This window comes from Brachyhypopomus gauderio, unplaced genomic scaffold (assembly GCF_052324685.1).
Source record: "Brachyhypopomus gauderio isolate BG-103 unplaced genomic scaffold, BGAUD_0.2 sc52, whole genome shotgun sequence".
Lineage (NCBI taxonomy): Eukaryota > Metazoa > Chordata > Actinopteri > Gymnotiformes > Hypopomidae > Brachyhypopomus > Brachyhypopomus gauderio.
In genome coordinates this window covers 710,152-730,000 of record NW_027506877.1, presented here as the reverse complement: position 1 = coordinate 730,000, position 19,849 = coordinate 710,152, and the positions used below count along the sequence as shown (strand labels likewise).

General features: G+C 45.6%; 2 protein-coding genes across 3 annotated transcripts in view; both read left to right on the top strand.

The window, feature by feature from the left end:
- The window catches only part of fxr2 (FMR1 autosomal homolog 2), a 22,771-nt gene extending 13,804 nt beyond the window's left edge, over positions 1-8,967 (top strand). The window contains 10 exon segments of the mRNA XM_076987327.1: positions 2,665-2,823; positions 3,355-3,441; positions 5,242-5,319; positions 5,321-5,462; positions 5,959-6,022; positions 6,024-6,139; positions 6,250-6,453; positions 6,554-6,652; positions 6,880-6,974; positions 7,138-8,967. Of these exon segments, the coding sequence (XP_076843442.1) occupies positions 2,665-2,823; positions 3,355-3,441; positions 5,242-5,319; positions 5,321-5,462; positions 5,959-6,022; positions 6,024-6,139; positions 6,250-6,453; positions 6,554-6,652; positions 6,880-6,974; positions 7,138-7,245 (1,152 nt within the window). The 3' untranslated portion in view covers positions 7,246-8,967.
- A 2,168-nt stretch (positions 8,968-11,135) lies between these two features.
- Positions 11,136-17,075, top strand: ponzr6 (plac8 onzin related protein 6). Of its 2 annotated transcripts, none has more exons than XM_076987429.1 (4): positions 11,136-11,183; positions 15,102-15,228; positions 15,561-15,721; positions 15,967-17,075. In XM_076987429.1, the coding sequence occupies exons 2-4, from the start codon at positions 15,114-15,116 to the stop codon at positions 16,174-16,176; spliced, it is 486 nt and encodes a 161-aa protein (XP_076843544.1). In that variant the 5' UTR covers positions 11,136-11,183; positions 15,102-15,113; the 3' UTR covers positions 16,177-17,075. The 2 variants fall into 2 exon arrangements, with proteins under 2 accessions (XP_076843544.1, XP_076843543.1); XM_076987428.1 differs by lacking the exon at positions 11,136-11,183 and adding an exon at positions 13,003-13,133.
- The last annotated feature ends 2,774 nt before the right edge of the window (positions 17,076-19,849 follow it).

Genomic DNA, 19,849 nt, shown 5'->3' with positions numbered 1-19,849 from the left:
GAACCTTCCCTCTCAACTAGAGCAGCACAGCGTTAGAGGAATCTCAACACGCACTGTTGTCTCTTCAACACGCACTGTTGTCTCTTCAACACGCACTGTTGTCTCTTCAACACGCACTGTTGTTCTCTTCAACACGCACTGTCGTCTCTCCAACACGCACTGTCGTCTCTCCAACACGCACTGTCGTCTCTCCAACACGCACTGTCCGTCTCTCCAACACGCACTGTCGTCTCTCCAACACGCACTGTCGTCTCTCCAACACCACTGTCGTCTCTCCAACACGCACTGTTTGTCTCTCTGTTGTCTCTCCAACACGCACTGCCGTCTCTCCAACACGCACTGCCGTCTCTCCAACACGCACTGCCGTCTCTCCAACATCGCACTGTCGTCTCTGTTGTCTCTTCAACACGCACTGTCGTCTCTCTGTTGTCTCTTCAACACGCACTTTTGTCTCTCCAACACGCACTGTTGTCTCTCTGTTGTCTCTCCAACACGCACTGTTGTCTCTCCAACACGCACTGCCGTCTCTCCAACACGCACTGCCGTCTCTCCAACACGCACTGCCGTCTCTCCAACACGCACTGCCGTCTCTCCAACACGCACTGCCGTCTCTCCAACACGCACTGCCGTCTCTCCAACACGCACTGCCGTCTCTCCAACACGCACTGCCGTCTCTCCAACACGCACTGCCGTCTCTCCAACACGCACTGCCGTCTCTCCAACACGCACTGCCGTCTCTCCAACACGCACTGCCGTCTCTCCAACACGCACTGCCGTCTCTCCAACACGCACTGCCGTCTCTCCAACACGCACTGCCGTCTCTCTGTTGTCTCTCCAACACGCACTGTCGTCTCTCCAACACGCACTGTCGTCTCTCCAACACGCACTGTCGTCTCTCCAACACGCACTGTCGTCTCTCCAACACGCACTGTCGTCTCTCCAACACGCACTGTCGTCTCTCCAACACGCACTGTCGTCTCTCCAACACGCACTGTCGTCTCTCAACACGCACTGTCGTCTCTCCAACACGCACTGTCGTCTCTCCAACACGCACTGTCGTCTCTCTGTTGTCTCTTCAACACGCACTGTTGTCTCTGTTGTCTCTCCAACACGCACTGTTGTCTCTGTTGTCTCTCCAACACGCACTGTTGTCTCTCCAACACGCACTGTTGTCTCTCCAACACGCACTGTTGTCTCTCCAACACGCACTGTTGTCTCTCCAACACGCACTGTTGTCTCTCCGTTGGTCTCTTCAACACGCACTGTTGTCTCTCCAACACGCACTGTTGTCTCTCCGTTGTCTCTCCAACACGCACTGTTGTCTCTCCAACACGCACTGTTGTCTCTCCAACACGCACTGTTGTCTCTCCAACACGCACTGTTGTCTCTCCGTTGTCTCTCCAACACGCACTGTTGTCTCTGTTGTCTCTCCAACACGCACTGTTGTCTCTGTTGTCTCTCCAACACGCACTGTTGTCTCTCTGTTGTCTCTCCAACACGCACTGTTGTCTCTCCAACACGCACTGTTGTCTCTCCAACACGCACTGTTGTCTCTCCAACACGCACTGTTTGTCTCTCCGTTGTCTCTTCAACACGCACTGTTGTCTCTCCGTTGTCTCTCCAACACGCACTGTTGTCTCTCCAACACGCACTGTTGTCTCTCCAACACGCACTGTTGTCTCTCCAACACGCACTGTTGTCTCTCCAACACGCACTGTTGTCTCTCTGTTGTCTCTTCAACACGCACTGTTGTCTCTCCAACACGCACTGTTGTCTCTCTGTTGTCTCTCCAACACGCACTGTTGTCTCTCCAACACGCACTGTTGTCTCTCTGTTGTCTCTCCAACACGCACTGTTGTCTCTCTGTTGTCTCTCCAACACGCACTGTTGTCTCTCCAACACGCACTGTTGTCTCTCCAACACGCACTGTTGTCTCACTGTTGTCTCTTCAACACGCACTGTTGTCTCTTCAGCTCTCAGCAACAGTGCAGGACAAACCGTTTTATATACTGAAGCAGTACTGTGCTTACTGTGCTGAATATGTCAACATAAAGCAAGCAAAAGTTAGTGTACAAATCACCAAATGAATCCTTATAGCGGGATGCATTGTGATTATTACAGAGGACAAATGTTTTGTGATTGAGAAATATGGTCCTTGTGTTTTCCCCTTGTTGATGCAAATGGCCATTTGTGAAACACTGGTGCGACGCACTTCCAAGTGGTGAGTCCAAGCTGGCAATGGCGTGTGTCAAAATAAACAAATAATAACTGGAAATGGGACCTTTGATTCAAATTTTGATGCAAATGTGGGCAGGGTTCCCACACGGCCATGATCTCATTGGCTAGGAATGGTACTTCCTGAGTGGGTGACTGCTGGAACAGGTTGGGCGGTCTGTCTCCGTGGGGCGGTCTGTCTCATGGAGCGGTCTGTCTCATGGAGCGGTCTGAATCCACGATATTTTCCATTTGGCACCTCTGAGGCCTGAGAAATTGGCTATTAAAAACAGAAGCCGGGCTCCCTCGGTGTGTGATCCACTCTAGAGAAAGCAGAGGGGGTAGGAGTTGGCAGATAATTGTGCCTTAAGCTCTTCAACTGTTTACTACCATTTCCCTCCGTGTCACCAAACCGTCGTCAGCGGTTTCCCCTCCGTCTCCCCCACGTAGGCAAAGTCATCGGCAAAAGTGGCAAAATCATCCAGGAGATTGTGGACAAGTCCGGCGTGGTGCGGGTGCGAATCGAAGGGGACAACGAGAAAAAGCTGCCCAGGGGAAGAGGTAGGCAGGCAGGGGCCCGGCAGTGCAGACGCTGCCGTCGGCCAAGAGGTAAACGCCCTCCTCACCCCCCTCCTCCCCCTCCTCACCCCCCCCCTCACCCCCTCCTCACCCCCTCCTCACCCCCTCCTCGCCCCCTCCTCGCCCCCCCTCCACGCCCCCCCTCACCCCCCCCCTCGCCCCCCCTCGCCCCCCCCCTCGCCCCCCCCTCACCCCCTCCTCACCCTCCTCGCCCTCCTCACCCTCCTCCCCCCCTCCTCGCCCTCCTCACCCTCCTCGCCCCCTCCTCGCCCCCTCCTCCCCCCTCCTCGCCCCCTCCTCACCCTCCTCGCCCCCTCCTCGCCTCCTCACACACCCTCCTCACGCCCCTCCCCCAGCACCACTCACACACACACCCAGCGCGTGCTTCTTAACGCACACACTCCTCTTCCAATGTGTTTTTGTCCGTTTCTTTGAGCCCTCTAGGCTCGTTGGGAGGCCGTTGCCTGACCATCTCTCTCTCTCTCTCTCTCTCTCTCTCTCTCTCTCTCTCTCTCTCTCTCTCTCTCTCTCTCTCTCTCTCTCTCTCTCTCTCTCTGACAGGGTATGGTTCCCTTCATCTTCGTAGGGACCAAGGAGAACATCAGTAATGCCCAGGCCCTGCTGGAGTACCACGTTGCCTACCTGCAGGTCAGCACGGCCCCTGCTGCCAGGAACCCAACCCTGTCTAGTCTAGCAAGCACACTGACATCCTGGAGAAAACTATAGGCAACCAAATTGGCAATATTCAAAATGGTTACTCGCACACACAAACTAGTTATCAAACCACGTCAGGTTTTATTCAATGTTCAAAAATATATATTTACTAAGGGGTATTAACTATTACAGTGTAGAACTAAAACAAATACTATAAGATATTTGTAGTTGTTTATTTAGTGTTTAAGAAAAAAAATTACGTTTAAAATTTTAGGTTTTAAATAACATGCTGCACTCAATGAAATTTGATAACCACGTTACAAATACAATATTAATTTTGTTATAATTAATCTCTCGTTTTGGAATCATCGTCCGCTCCATACGTCATTCTGGACACGACTGAAAAATATTTTGGAATATTACAGATTATTTGAAACGTGGGGTTGCATAACGCTGGCCACATCTAAAGAAACTAAATTAATGTATATCCCCAGACATATTCGTTTTTATGTTCTGGAGAAGGTGGAGTCTTTGAGTCTATAAATCCAGTGCACAGATGCTGGGCGGCCATGTTAGATGGCTGTGTTTAGTCATCCATAGTACTGGAAATGGCAGTGCTTTCTAGCCCCGGTCACCAGCCCTATGCCGTCATGGAAGGGTTCTGATCACACACCTCTCCTTTAATCACCAACTGTGGCCAGAAATAGCCCCAGCGCCCTGCGGAGCGGGGTGGGCGGGGCAGGGGGAGAGCAGGGGGGGGTTGTTCAGGAGGTGCAGGGGTAGTTGTGGGATGAATTACAGGCTGTAGGGTCCCTCTGCTTCTCAGAATAACCCCAGTGATCTCCAGTAGATCTTTCCTGCTTTCAGCTGTTGTTTGAACAGGACAGCTGTCACATTTTGCAGTGACATCTTCTCCGTCACTCACACTCCTGCGCACACACACACACACCATTTGCTAAAACCCACCTTGGTGACTGCTGACTGTGCACTGGAGGCCACACACCCCCTACCCCCCCACCCCCCAGCCTCCCACCCTCACCAGCAAAGGGCCCGCAGGACTCGCAGGACCCACCACAGCATCTTTTGGCACGGGACAATGTGCCATGTGCAGGAGAGGGCGCTTGACCAATGCGGTGTGTGCAGGAGAGGGCGCTTGACCAATGCGGTGTGTGCAGGAGAGGGCGCTTGACCTCATCATGAGAGAATTCCTGCAAATGAATTATCGAAATAGTCTAAACAATTAGACTATATAATTAATTAATATCACGTAATTATCACGTAATCGTTAGCATGCATAACTAACAAGGTTTAATAGCAGAATAATCAATAACAAAGGAATAAGCTCATTCTAAACAGTTGCTTCACGGTGGCATTATCAACAGAGGAACTATGCTGTTGTGCTGCAGGAGAGGGGAGTCTCTCGAGGGTCCGTCATCCTCAGCTGTAGAACACACGGCGCTTACGGCACAGTTCAGCCATACGAACGCACGTGGCGGTCCTCTCATGGTCACTAACACGGAGGGATATCGGCTACCGTTTGCTGATCATGCTAATAAATGTCAGAAAGTGTTAGTGTGCAGTGCCTGTGGGTTACTGCGCACAGATCAGAGCTTCGGAATCCAGTGAAGTGATGAATGATGTAAAGAAAGAAACAAAAGAACGTGCTGAATTCATCTGATTTCTCGGAGATGGGACTGATCTCTCTCTCTCTCTCTCTCTCTCTCTCTCTCTCTCTCTCTCTCTCTCTCTCTCTCTCTCTCTCTCTCTCTCTCTCTCTCTCTCTCTCTCTCTCAGGAGGTGGAACAACTCCGTCTGGAGCGTCTGCAGATAGACGAACAGCTAAGACAGATTGGTGTGGGTTACCGCGCGGCCCCCGAGCCGCGTGGGCGTGCCCGGCGCCGTGGAGCGTGAGCGCGGCTACCTGACGGACGACAGCACCAACTCTCTCCAGACTTCACGCACGTATGGCGGGCGCGGCCGCGGACGCAAGGCCAACAGCGCCTACTCTGGTTACGGTGAGGTTACTACACCTCGCACCTCCTTATTGTCTATTAACCCTAATAACACACAGATATAAGATACAAGATGTCCTTTATTAATCCCACATGGGAAATTTACAAACCAAAGAAATTCTGTGTTTTACTGATGTGTCTGTTGAATGGTAAGTGCTGTGTTTGGCCATGTAAAGCTGTCTAGGTGTGTCTCACGCACCTGGCTTGTGGAATCGTGAGAATATTTGAATATGGATCATTGTAAGACATGAAACAGCACACTGAATATTTCAGCGCCATACAAATCACCTAGACCACAGAAACCTGCAGGTTACATTTGAAACCTGGTGATAAAGTAACTCGAGTCTGTTCATTGTTTGTTATAGTGTCTTGGCATGTACATTTTTGAATAAGTTTTAAATATTGCTTTTAATGTAGTTGTGTAGTAGCCTGAGCGTAAACTGTGATCACAGCCCTTTTTCAGCCAGTGCTGCGTGCTCAGGTCTCTGGTGTTTGACAGGAACCAACTCTGAGATGTCCAACGCCTCAGAGACGGAGGATCAGAGCGAGCAGGAGCCACGCCCCCCGCGGGGTGGGCAGCGAGGACAGGGGTGCCAGGAGAGGGGGCCGCGGCCGTGGCAACAGCACGGGCAGGGGCCGCGGGGGCCCCGGGTCACGCGGCTCCAACACCATCAGCTCAGGTGCCCCACCTACACGTGCTCAAACGAGCTGGTTCAGAGTCTTTTCTCAACGGGTGTGAGTATCTAAATCTCCACCCCCTTTTTTCCTCTCTCTCCCCCTTTCATTTCAGTGCTGAGGGACCCCGACAGCAACCCCTACTCTCTGCTGGAGGGGGAGGGCGATGTGGGCGGAGACACGGACGCCAGTGAGAGCATGAGTGGCAGCGAGCGCAGGAGACGCTCCCGCCGTCGCCGTAACGACCAGGAGCCCAGCGTCATGGACGCGGCCGCCAACGAATCGGACGGCCAAGCAGCCACCAGCGAGAATGGATTGGGTGAGGAGGATGGCTGGGGGCGAGGCTTCTTCAGCTCTGATTTTGGGGGAGGGGGATCCGGCGCTCAAGGGGAAGCTCAATCTGCCCGCTTGCTTTTCAGAAGAGGAGGGCAAGCCGCAACGCCGAAATAGAAGCCGCCGCCGTCGTAACCGTGGCAACCGTCCGGAGGGAGGTTCCGCCAGCCGAGACAGGCAGCCAGGTGAGAGGAGGAGGAGGAGGGGGGGTGCCTCGTGCTCAAGATTCAGGGCTTTCATGCATAGAGCTTTAAGCTGAGGTGCTACAGATATGTGTACTTGAGTGAGAGGACCCGGTCCAGCCCGCCTCAGACTTTTGACCCTCGTGAGTCGTTTTTGTTGACGTTTGACTCACGTGAGACGGTTTAGTTGTCGTTTGACACTGGTTAGTCATTCTTGTTGTCGTTTGCAGTTACCGTGGCTGACTTCATCTCTCGCGCAGAATCCCAGAGTCGACAGAACCTCCCGGCAAAGAAGGAAGAATCGCAGCAGGCCTCCCTCACTAAGGTACACATCCCATAATAACACACCAGGGCCAGAGCCACTGTCCTGGGCCGTTTCGCGTCCAGCACCTGCACCTTTAGAAGCAGAATTGACAAAAAGGAGAATTTCTGCAGTGCCTGATTCGCGTTGCATATTTGTGTGTCAACTGGCTGGTTTGCCCCTACAGGAGAATGGAACTAGTGTCAAGGAAGAGCCGGCCCCCTCCAAGCGTTCCCCTAGCAACGGCGTGGCATCACCTGGGGAGGCTCTGACCCTGGTGAACGGCGTTTCGTAAATTGTAAAATACAAAACGTCGTCTCACCCCTCAAGACCCACGTCTAGAGCAAGACACTACGGCGATCTCTGTCCCTGCTTGCATTTACGTAAACCTTTAAACAGACAAGTGAAAATCGACTAAAAATCTTGAAATCATACGAGATTATGAGCAGAAAAAGAAAAAGATACAAAAAAAGACAAACGCATCTACCTAAAAACACGTAACGGTGTATGTTTATCCTCTATCAGTACTTAGTGCTTATTTAAGACAAGCTTGCCAAAAAAGAGCTGGTGGGTATGATTCGAAAATCTGACGTAACTAAACACAGGACGTGACTATTTGTTACTTTGGAGAAACGTTTTTTTTTTTCCGTTTTGTCACAGTTGTTGTTTTTGTTTGTTTGTTTGTTTGTTTGTTTTTCCACTGGTGTGGGATTGTGGTCACACTCCCAAACAGATGCATCTCTGAAGCAGTGTTAATGGCAAGGGGAGGAGCTAGCCGAGAGGCGGTAATGTAGGCGGAGCCTCATGTTAGTAACATTTGAGGCTTTGGTACTCTGAGATTAAGGGTGTGTGAGGACAAGGAGAGACATTGTGCCTTGAATTTGAAAAAGAAAAAAAAAAACAAAAAAAATAACTTGAGTATTCTTTGTTTTTGTTCATGGGACGGAAGATACTGTTCTTTTTTTCTGAGACAAGACATTGAAGAAGCCAGTTGCTGGGTTGGGCTTGAAAAGGAAAGACGAGGATAGAAAATTGAATACTAATGCCAAACATGAAATTAAGAACACTCATCCGTAGTAGGAGTCATGAACCGAGCAGCGTTTATTGTGCGTGCGTGTGTGTATGCGTGCGTTGGTATATGTGTAGTTGTTAGCAATGCAACAGTAGAATATAAATTGGGAGAATTGTTAAATAATGTCGAAGCCTACCCTGGAGAGAGGAAGGAATTGCCCCAGGAAGTCTAGTTAAAGCAGAGGAGGAGGAGGAGGAGGAGGAGGGCTTCCACTTCTCTCCGCCGTGCACTAAGGGAGGAGACAAGTGTGGCTGCTTTAAGAACGGCCCTACGAACCAGCCAGAGATGAACAGATACAAACCTGCAGACCCAGAGTGCTAATTTCAGCCTGAACTGATATCCCAACAAGCTTCAGTGCCTCTAACCCCCCCACCTCACCCCCTCCCGCCCCACCTTAAACCCCCCCACCCCAAATCCACAGCTATTTCTGGAGGAGGGAGTGTGGAAAGTGATCTTGTGGGAGAGTGCTTAAAAGTAATGCACACAGTTGCAACTTTCATACCACGTTAAACCGTTGTATGAAGTATACTAGGGGGCACTCTGTGGTGCCACCTACTGGTTGGGGGTTTTTACACAACTTGAGCAAGAAGACGTACTGTAGGGGGAATAGCACAGCCTCGGAAAAATTGAGAGCCACACACAGGTGTTTGAGAATATACATAAATATAACTAGACAGTTTAGACTCCCTGTGTCTCTGGGCAGGGAGGTTTAAACGGGGTGACTGGCAGGCCGCTGGACTGTGTAGTTACAGCCAGCCGAGGTGTCTGGTGTCTGCCGTTCCTCATTGTTGCAGTCGAAAAGACACAGTTGGGAGAATCCCGTCTCCCTATTGGCTCATGTTGTTACTGTCATCTTGGTTTATGCTCTCAAACTTTTTTGGTTGTTCTTTTCACATCATAAAAAAATGAATAAAATGGAGATGAAATAAATTATTTCTGGAATGAGCCCTTTATTTGTCTGTTTTTATTGTGTTGCGATCAGCTAATTGGGCCTTTGATAGACTAAGTTTTAATTCTCCCCATTTCTCGTACTAGTTTTATTTGCACACCCATACTACCGTTTAGGAATCCATGTTGTCATTTACATATACATGCGCATATATATATATATATATATATATATGCATGCAGTTTAGTCTCACCTACTTACATTGTCATCAGGCATGTTTCAGCTGTGAGTCTTTTTTGAAAGACACATAATACAGATCAGTCAATAAGAACAGGACTCATTTTGAAGTCCCAAGAGTTCAGTAAGGGGTAAAGAGATGTTGGGAAATGATTGTTAAAGTGAATTATGAGTCACAAAGCCACACAGATGCAAGTGAACGTCAAGTAAAAAGGTAGGTTGGGCCCTTTAAATTCGTGAATCTGAGATCTGTTAAATTATAAAGTGCATAAACATAAAGGCTTTGTGCTTATACACTGACGTATATCATGCCTGAATACCACTGTATATACCCGGGATGTCCCATTCCAAACCTTTAGGCCTTAACATGGTTGGGTGGCCCCTGCAGTAATCACAGCACTCCTCCTAGGAAAGATTCCTCCAAGGTTTAGTAATGTGTTGAAATGCTATCCAAGGTCATTTGTGAGGTCTCAAGAAGGCCTAGCTGACCATCAGCATCCTGAAGGTTTCCAATGGAGTTGTTCTCACAGCTCCGTGTAGGTCACTGATGGGTCACACCAAATTCATCAAACCTCATCAGGTCGTCATGCACCTCGTTTGGTCATCCTGGAACACGGCGAGGTTTCCCCCAAACAGAAGACCAGAAAGTTGGAAATGGTAATAAATGTCTAAAATATGATTAACTTTAGCCTTCACTGAAAAACCAGCTCCTGTCCATGTTAGTCCATGTGGACTCCTCCCCCTGGCCAAACCCAAACCATCCATCACAGTTTCATTGTTGTGCAATTCATCACTCCAGAGAACATGCTTCCTTGGCTTCAGACTCGAGTGAAGCCATCTATAGTCTACACTTAGCATTGTGCATAGTCATCTTCAACTCAACCATGGGCATCCACTTCATGATAATCGTGATGCAGGTTTTTTTTGTGTGTGTTCAGAGGCGTCTTGGGACTCTGTAGTAATTGATGTAATTAACGTGAAACGTTCAGAGGCTCAGCATCCCTGCTCGGTGGGTGTGTGTGTCTACTGCTTCATGGCTGAGCTGCTGCTGTTCTAAACACTTCCATTTCGCACTATTAGCACTTACAATCGACCTGGGCAGACGCTTCACAAACTGACGCCGGGCGATGTATGATGTGTCACATTTAAGGCCAGTGAGTTCTTAAAGCTCGTTCTGCTACCAGTGTTTGTGGAGATTGCACGGCTTTGGCCTTCATTTTTCGTTGTGGATTTGAGGTAGAAAACATCTGCCTAAATGCAGAGGTGGGCAGTAACGAAGTACATTTACTTAAGTACTGTACTTAAGTACAGTTCTTGAGTATTTGTACTTTACTTAAGTAGATTTTTTTTTAAATACTTATGACTTTCACTTCACTACAGTTGAATAACAAATACAGTACTTATCACTCCACTACATTTCTGTCCAGCTCTTCCACACACAACTCTCCTCCCCTCCCCCGATAGTATTTTCACAGGTGACAGCCTATCAGCAATCAAGGATGTGTCTGTGAGGTGTAAAATCAAGTTCGGTGTTGCTAGTCGTTCTTTTCCTAAATAACAGCAACATGAGCGGAGACGGCAGTGATGGAGCATGCCAGGGTTGCCAACTTTTCAAGATCGCTTGGAGGGAGATTTGAACCTGGACTTGGTGGCGAGTGTAAATTGTTGATCGGGGGGTGGCGAACGTTACCGGGGCGGTGAAAAATGGACACAAATTAAGTATTATATCGCGATCGCCGGTGGTTGATAGATATAGATCAGAGGTAAATAAACTAGATTTTTTTTCGGCGTGAGATATCGGAACTGTGGCGTGAGAGCGTGTGAAAACGGTCAAATGCGTGTGTCTCACGCTCAATGCGTGAGAGCTGGCAACCCTGGCATGCTCTTTTGCACCCATGGCCGTATCTCGACAAAATGTTCCAGTTTTCTGAACGGATGAATCATTCCTATCGTTTTAAATGCATGCTTTTTTTGCCAAAAACAAACTATCACTGCATACCAAAATTCACCGTCCCACCTGAGGAAGTATATTACGGTATGCAGCCTAAATGTTTTGTTAAGTGACTATGTAGTCAGAGGAGCTTTGCAGTAAGGCTAATGAAATGACTTTGCCTGCTCACTCCACTGCTAGGTCTGCTAGGATCACTATAAATAATGTTAACATTATATTGGCAAGTAATTCAAACTACGGAAACATCAATAAGGGAAACCGTGTGGGTTAATTGAATCTTGTCAAATAATGTTTCCATTCTAATGTCAGTGTAGAATTAATGTCAATAATTCTAATGTGGCTGTGATTTCTAGTTTGAAAAGAGTTTGTTAGCATGTTGGGTGGCATGGAGTTGGTGGGCTTTAGCCATACTGCAAAAGGTTGTAGCAAGGTTAGTCTACCAAGATGCCACACTGCTAATTTTACTTTGTCTTTGTTTATATTGACTGTAGCATAATGTTGTATTGGATGACTGAATACCTAACTAGCAGAGAGAGAAAACCGTCATTTTATTATTAACTTTTAATATGGTAACATAATTTGCTTAAACAGGTTAGGCTAGGCTAATCAGTGAATTGTGGTTTTAGAAAATGTTTTTGTTCCTTAAACTAAAGTGTAGGTTAAACTTTTCTGCTACCACTACCTGAATGATGTACATCATTGGAATATGCCTTATGGATTATTATCAAAGACTGTATGAATATTATGCCCAAAGTGGATTTGGTAGGATGTATAATACTTTTAAACTATAACTTTTTTACAAATGTGACGGAAGGTGTACTTTAATACTTAAGTATTTTTAAAAGCAAGTACTTCAGTACTTTCACTTAAGTAAGATTTTGAACATGCAACTTTCACTTGTATCGGAGTAGCATTTGACCAGTGGTATCTGTACTTTGACTCAAGTAATGAAATTGAGTACTTCGTCCGCCTCTGCCTAAATGGAGCATTAGCATTAGGTTCCTGGGTTCCTCACCCAGGCTCCCAGTACCTGCACCAGGAATCAGAAGACAAAATGGCACCTTCCTGTGAGGTCTAAGGAATGCTCCTCCATCCACTCAGATTCTGGTGAACGTCTACTGCTATACCACCAAAAGCATTCTAATGACCTGCAGCAGATCTGTTCAGTCCGTTCTGTATGAGCAAAGCTTGCTGCCCCCTGCTGGACAGATTAGTGAACCTTCACTCTCGCGTCTCATTTAATTTGCCTTTTCAGAACTGTTAATGTTAATGTTATTACACACAGTAGTTAAAATTCATATTTCTTATATAACCATCACTGGGCCAGGGACACTAGCGATGTAAGCAATTCACATTATTTGATCTGAGTCCATTTATAAACCCGACTCCACAATTATCTAGTGACAAAGGAAATATTCCATTAACCACAAGGTCAGAGCCTTCTGTCCTCCATGACAACACAAACCTGCATGTCTGTGTGAGATCGGCTGCATTGTGGAGATGTAGTTGTCAAACCAGTTTTTGTGTTTTTAGATGGAGTGGTCAGATTTATATTGCCCAGGACATTGCAATAAATGGTTTGGAAACAAGCTCTTTTATTAATGAAAAGCATGCCCTGTTTCTTCAATAAAACCAACAAGACCTTTCAGGTTACCATGCGAAGTTTAAAATAATGTGGTTTAGCAGCAAAACAGCAACATCCAGTTTAATAGGTTATGATTTTCCTAAGATGGAGCTTGACTGTTGATTACGAAAGACTTAATAATCTGTATTCATTGCCAAATGACCCCATTCAGAGTTGTTATGTATGTTACATTTAACGCACACTATATACCACATTATAATATAGTTGCCACATCAACCAGTTCGTAACCAGGAAACCAGGCTGAATCCCGCCCGTGTTCTCTCCTCTTAGCTAAGGGACACTAGGAAACGTCCCTTGTCCCCTGGCTCACGCTGCTCTGCGCCATTCGACCTGATCAGTGCTCTCTCTCTCACACACACAACAAATATCTCAGATCAGCCTGCTAGCAGGTATGTTGTGTTTTATGGCTTAATAAATGTTGCAATTAATTATTATTCAATATACTGTATATAATCTTATTGAATTCTGTGTTTGTTTGGGTCTCCTTTTGGTTGTTTTTATGATTTAAAAAATTAGACCTTAAAAAAAAATAGACATTTTCTGTGTACTGACATTTGTGTTTTTGTGTTGGTGTTTATTGGTTATGACACTGAAAGAGCATCTCTCACCCCTCAGAACACTTCTTCAGAATCTCGGATAGCATCTCAGTCCGAACTCAGTCTCGGCCTGTGACTGAACAGTGTGCAGTGTGTTTTCCTTGTAGAATTGATTCATATAAATATTAACTAACTGAATAATAACATACAAATTCAAACAGTACATAGTGTGTTAAATATGAAAACAGAAGGAAATGGCTTGTGATTTTATATAATAATCCATTTGTGAAAGTTAGAACAGTATTTGCAAGGGAAAGCAGGCTTGCAAATTAAATGTTGGACACAACGTCTTTTAACCTCAACTTCTCACATTACACTGTGCTTGCTCTGGTCCCCTTGGTGATGAATACAGAAGAAAGAACTGCTAGTTTTTCCTGATTGTTATAAAAAGGGGTAAAACACACCCTGCAGGGCTGATAGGGTCTGCCTGGGAAACAGCAGAACAATACATCCTGGCCTGTGGTTTGGGCGGGGATCGTATACAGTGGATGGAGTGGGAAAAAAAAACATTCTCTTTCAGGCTTTCTCCATGTACACTGAAAAAATGTCTTGGGAAAATGTCACACACATTTATTTATTTATCGTACATATTTATGACTCTTAATACATACGGATAATTACTCCACCACTCTAGATGAGATGTATTTAAATAAACAAAAATATAATGCCTGCGTAGCTTACATGGGCATATATAAGAAAATGCATATTGACGGAATATTGTACAATATTACACAAATTGTAACTTCACAACTGACGCCCACAACTGATGTCTGAATTAAAATATTTAATAATTGTAGGAAATTTTATTTTGATTTATCCCACAGTGTAAATTAAGAACATGACCAGGCAGAGCAGAGTTGGTTTGTAAGGCTGTTAGGTTATTAGAGCAGCATCACTTTAATCCAGCATTGACAACCATGTATGATTTACTGTGAGGCTGGGCTGAATGTGTGCCTGTATAACCCACCCCTGGACACCCCGCCCCTGGACACCCCGCCCCTGGACACCCTACCCCTGGACACCCCACCCCTGGACACCCCACTCCTGGACACCCCACCCCTGGACACCCCACCCCTGGACACCCCGCCCCTATACTCCCCGCCCCTGGACACCCTGCCCCTACACTCCCCACTCCTGGACACCCCACCCCTGGACACCCCACCCCTATACTCCCCACTCCTGGACACCCCACCCCTGGACACCCCGCCCCTATACTCCCCACTCCTGGACACCCCACCCCTGGACACCCCGCCCCTGGACACCCCACCCCTGGACACCCCGCCCCTATACTCCCCGCTCCTGGACACCCCACCCCTGGACACCCCGCCCCTGGACACCCCACTCCTGGACACCCCACCCCTATACTCCCCACTCCTGGACACCCCACCCTTGGACACCCCACTCCTGGACACCCCACCCCTGGACACCCCACCCCTATACTCCCCACTCCTGGACACCCCACCCCTGGACACCCCGCCCCTATACTCCCCGCTCCTGGACACCCCACCCCTGGACACCCCGCCCCTGGACACCCCACTCCTGGACACCCCACCCCTATACTCCCCACTCCTGGACACCCCACCCTTGGACACCCCACCCCTGGACACCCCACCCCTATACTCCCCACTCCTGGACACCCCACCCCTGGACACCCCGCCCCTACACTCCCCACTCCTGGACATCCCACCCTTGGACACCTCGCCTCGGGCAAGTGTAGCTGCAATTGAAGCCAGTGTGTGTGTGTGTGTATGTGTTCCTTAGGGCGCTGCCGTCATGATGGCAAATGCCATAGTCACCACACAGCCAGGGGCAGCCTTCTCTCCTGACAGCCCCAAGACTGGCCAGTGGAGCAGCTCAGTGTGTGACTGCTGTGAAGACATGGGCATCTGTGAGTGTGTGTGTGTGTGTGTGTGTGTGTGTGTGTGTGTGTGTGTGTGTGTGTGTGTGTGTGTGTGTGTGTGTGTGTGTGTGTGTGTGTGTGTGTGTGTGTGTGTGTTTTTATGTGTGTGTATTTTAGATTTGATTAAGAATACAATGCTAACAATATTTTAGATTTGATTAAGAATAAAATCATAACATTCTACTAAGGAGCCTGATAAGAGATATATTTTTGATAAGATGGCTTTTATTGTGACTGTATCATTTATTGTGACTGTACCATAAATTTGCATTATACCCACTTATCATTACTCCATGTAAATGCTGCACGTATCTGTACAGGCTGTTTTGGATTCTGGTGCCCCTGCTGCTTGATGTGTAAGACAAGCAAAGAGTTTGGAGAGTGCCTCTGTCTCCCCCTGCTGGAGATGTTCTTTGGTAGCGGGATACCGCCTGTTACCTACGCTCTGAGAAGCTCCATTAGAGAGAGATACCGCATTCGGGTACAGTGTGCTCTGAACTGCATTGTGACGCTGTGCATTGTGACGCTGTGCATTGTGACGCTGTGCATTGTGACAACGTTCATTGTGACAACGTGCATTGTGACATTGTGAATTGCAACACACAGTAGCTTAGAACCCATGTATCCCCAAAGGGAAACACGTTTTAATGTGTTATCATTTACGCCATTATTGTTTCCTTTCGTCTCTGTCTGGATCTGGACTAAAGCCGTTTTGCTTCCTCTCAGGGTTCAATGTGTGACGACTGCTGCATGGCGACCTGCTGTGGGATCTGTGTGTGGTGTCAGATGGCCAGAGAGCTGAAGTATCGCAGACAGCCCCAAGTGTTTGTTAACGCTCCCGTAAACCCATCCTACCATCCACCACAGCCATACGGACCACCATACGGGCCAGTTCAACCGCAGCCTATGGGCCAGTATCCACCTGCAGCACACTGACAAGGCTAAAGCCCAGCTTTGCTAATTAAAAATCACATATATCACATTTTATACTATAATGATAAAGTATAAAACGTTAGTACAAAGCTACAGTGAAACCTTTGAAGGGTGCATAAATTATTTAAACGTAGTTTATTGAAAATTGTTATTTAGGTACAAAAAAACTATTTATAAACTATTAATACGCAGTTATAACATACAAGAGAACAACAGTGTCTTGTTACTCCTTAATCGGTGTACCTATACTCCTTTATAACCTCTTTGTTACCAGAACGTGCTGGTTACTCACATTCTCTTTTAAATCACTCAGCATTATCCATGTACATCTGCATACGTGTTAACAAGTTACTATCATACCAGTATCATAATACCATAGAATGTTTTAGAGCCAGAAATGACATGTTAATAAGTCACTGTTGTCCTATATGTATGGGTTATAACTGCTTCTTAAACTCTTTTAAGGTGTATGACCTAACTAATAAACCTAAATCCTTTATATGTGGAGTTGTACTGTAAAGTAGTAAAGTTGCATTACAAAAATATAATCTCTATATACTGTAAACAGCACTATAGAGTGATCAAGCCACTTCAAATTCATTTTACAGAGTGTGTTTTTCTTATAATGAGTGATACTAAATTCACTATGAATGTGTAAAAGAAGCAAAAATCTAAAAAATCGAATCCATTTAATCTATGCAGGGGTCCAAACAGTTGTTCCGAGGTGACAACATTAGTGCTAATGTGACTTACACATGGTGGCCTTAAAGACTAGATATATTTTGTATACATATACTATATATATTTTGTATACATATCAGTCCCTAGTTCATAGAGTTTTGGCATCTTAATATAAAAGAATCTTTATTTATCAATAAATAAAATATACATTTATGTAGCCACTTCTGTGTGAATTCTTATATGTTTATTATTATTATATTGTTTATTTATATATATATATATAAATAAAGGGAGCACTAAAATAACACATCCTCGATGAATAATGAATTGTAAGGTGTTAAATAAACACGAGGAGACTAGGATCCGAATGCCTGAGGCAGTTTATTCACACTGGCTGATGTAGGCAGGAGGAGAGAGTGGGACAAACAGCCACAGGTAAGCAAACAGATCAGGATCCATTTCTCATTAGCACAGGTCAGACGGTCCAGGTCGGCAACATGCGGGTGGAGTTCAACGTACTTCCAGGGATCAAGCATGAGGGGTCTAGGGACAGAGCACAGGTCGAGGCAGGGAAGAAACCAGAGAGAGATAACCCCTCGGTACGCCACATAAGACCATACTACGCACCAGATAGCAGGAAGGAGGGTGTATAGGAGAAGCATAGACAACCAATAGGGAAGGGAGGGGGGGGTGATAACAGGTATCAGGTAGGTGATCGGGGGGTACTGGGCGGTAAACTTAAAATGAATAAAATACCGTATTCCAGTTGAAAATCTTTATTTATTACATGGTGGAATGCGTTGAGAACAAAATAACAAAAATGAACAATATAAATAAAAATTATTATCACAATCAGTGTCGCTTCCTAACTGAGCAGGTTAGTTTCACAGTGTGGTTGACATGGAGTTACATTGTGACATTGTGGTGTTTAAGTGTTCCCTTTATTTATTTGAGCAGTATATATATATATATATATATATATATATATATATATATATATATATATATATATATATATATATATAGGTGTGGGACTCGATTAAAAAATTATCTAATTAATTAGAAGCTTTGTAATTAATTAATCGCATTTTAATCGCATTTCAATATGTAACATGAGAAATATTAATTTAAGTTTGAATGATGAATGAATCAATGAACATAAGCGTAAACTTCAACATCTTGTTTATTTTTCCACCAGTCTACACAGACCAATAGATGAGTGCACAAAACAGAGCAAATAGTTTTCAGAACAAAAAATGTTTAATTTTGGGCGTTTTGCTCAGGATATTGGAAGAATAAGAAGAATTGAAGTAAATCAGAAGATGTTTTTTAATACCATTTTAAATGGTATACTTTTTCTTTAATTTCCCAGGCCTCTGCACAGGCATCTCCATAGTGCCTAGAAGTGGTCTTCTGCATGCTCAAAGCAAATGACTGGATCTTCCATTCATCATCTATATATTGAGCTGTCACACCAAGATAATTCTTGTTGCTAACAGAGGTCCAGTGATCCTCAGGCAGAGCCACATTTGTGGCGCTCTTAACAATAACCTGTTTTACTTCCCTTTCCACATCATACAGCTGCTGGATTTTCTTCGACATTGTCTTTCTGAACGGCAGTTCGTAACTTGCATTAGCTGATGCAATTTGCAGCACTTCTTGTAAGCCTTTATCTTCGACCACAGAGAGCGGTCTACAGTCCACAGCAATCCATCTCGCCAGTGAATTGGTCAATTTGTCTGACGTGGACTTTGACACTTTGTTTCTTAATTTGAACCCCGACATGTGGTCAAGTGTTGACTGGTAAAACTGTTTGCTCGTACTACTGTAGGAATACATTTAGCAGCTAAGTTATCATTACTGACCTTAATCGAAATTTATATATATATATATATATATATATATATATATATATATATATATATATATATATATATATATATATATAAAGGAAAATGGAAGCACTGTAGAACATTTGGAATTTCCCGTGTATATAAATAAAACAATAAAGTGTGTGCTGTTATTGGTTTTGATTTCTAAACTACTTTATAAAATTAGTTTACTGTCTTAATCACCTCTTCCTGGAACCATTAAGACATAAACATTCATCACTCACACCATCACCTCTGGTGCTGTCTCGCCATTGTTCACCTTGAGCTCCACTCTGCTGACCACATGGTTGGGCCTTCTTCTGGTCTCCTTGTGTAAGAGGACACCACAAGGCCTCAAAGATCACGGAAGTGTTGAAGTTCTGTTTTTAGGACTGTCCAAGCTCGGAGAAGGGAGAGGGCCGAGCTCTTGTGTTCACTCTACTGGTCTGCTCTGAGTCTCCACCTCCAGTGCTCTCACGTGACCTTCACGTTCTGTTCACTGGTCAGCGGACTACGTGTGAGTTTATTGAGGTTGGGGTGACAAAGCACTACATCCAGTAGACAAGTTTTAGTCCTTTACCTGTATTATTGCCTCTATTGACCCTTTCGTAATTCAGTATGGACACATTACAGTTTAGAATTCAAGGACTTGAATCCATGACACATATGCCATGTTTTTTTTATATCTCCCATACACCTCTTGAAAGTAAGCAAAGTGAACTCCCTTTATAACATTTTCCTTTTGTAAAGTCTTTTTAATCTTTAATTAGTTGAGCTGTAGTTTAACATTCCTTTCTCAGTATAATTCCTGTATAACTAGTTTGACTTGCAGTGTTAGTTCGTGATATCGTCTTTCTTCTGCACAACTATTCTGTTGACCTCGAGTCCCAGAGCCGGCAGCTGTTTCGCCCACATACCTCAGTGCCTGATCTGATACAGGAGTACATAGTTCCATGTAAAGGCCAGTCTAGAGGCTTCATACTGGCAGCGAGCAAGCCAAGGAAATCTCCATATTTGAACCTTGGCCCATGTAACACAATTTTCTTCTAAGCTGTTGTAATATGATATGGTCGTGATATGGTTGGTAAGGCTTAAGGTTCCAGTTGAGATCATAAATATATCAC

Coding starts and splice junctions, on each gene's coding strand:
- ponzr6 (XM_076987429.1), top strand. CDS start 15,114: ATGATGGCAAATGCCATAGTCACCACACAGCCAGGGGCAGCCTTCTCT. Junction 15,229..15,560: donor CTGTGAAGACATGGGCATCT/GTGAGTGTGTGT, acceptor GTATCTGTACAG/GCTGTTTTGGATTCTGGTGC. Junction 15,722..15,966: donor GAGAGAGATACCGCATTCGG/GTACAGTGTGCT, acceptor GCTTCCTCTCAG/GGTTCAATGTGTGACGACTG.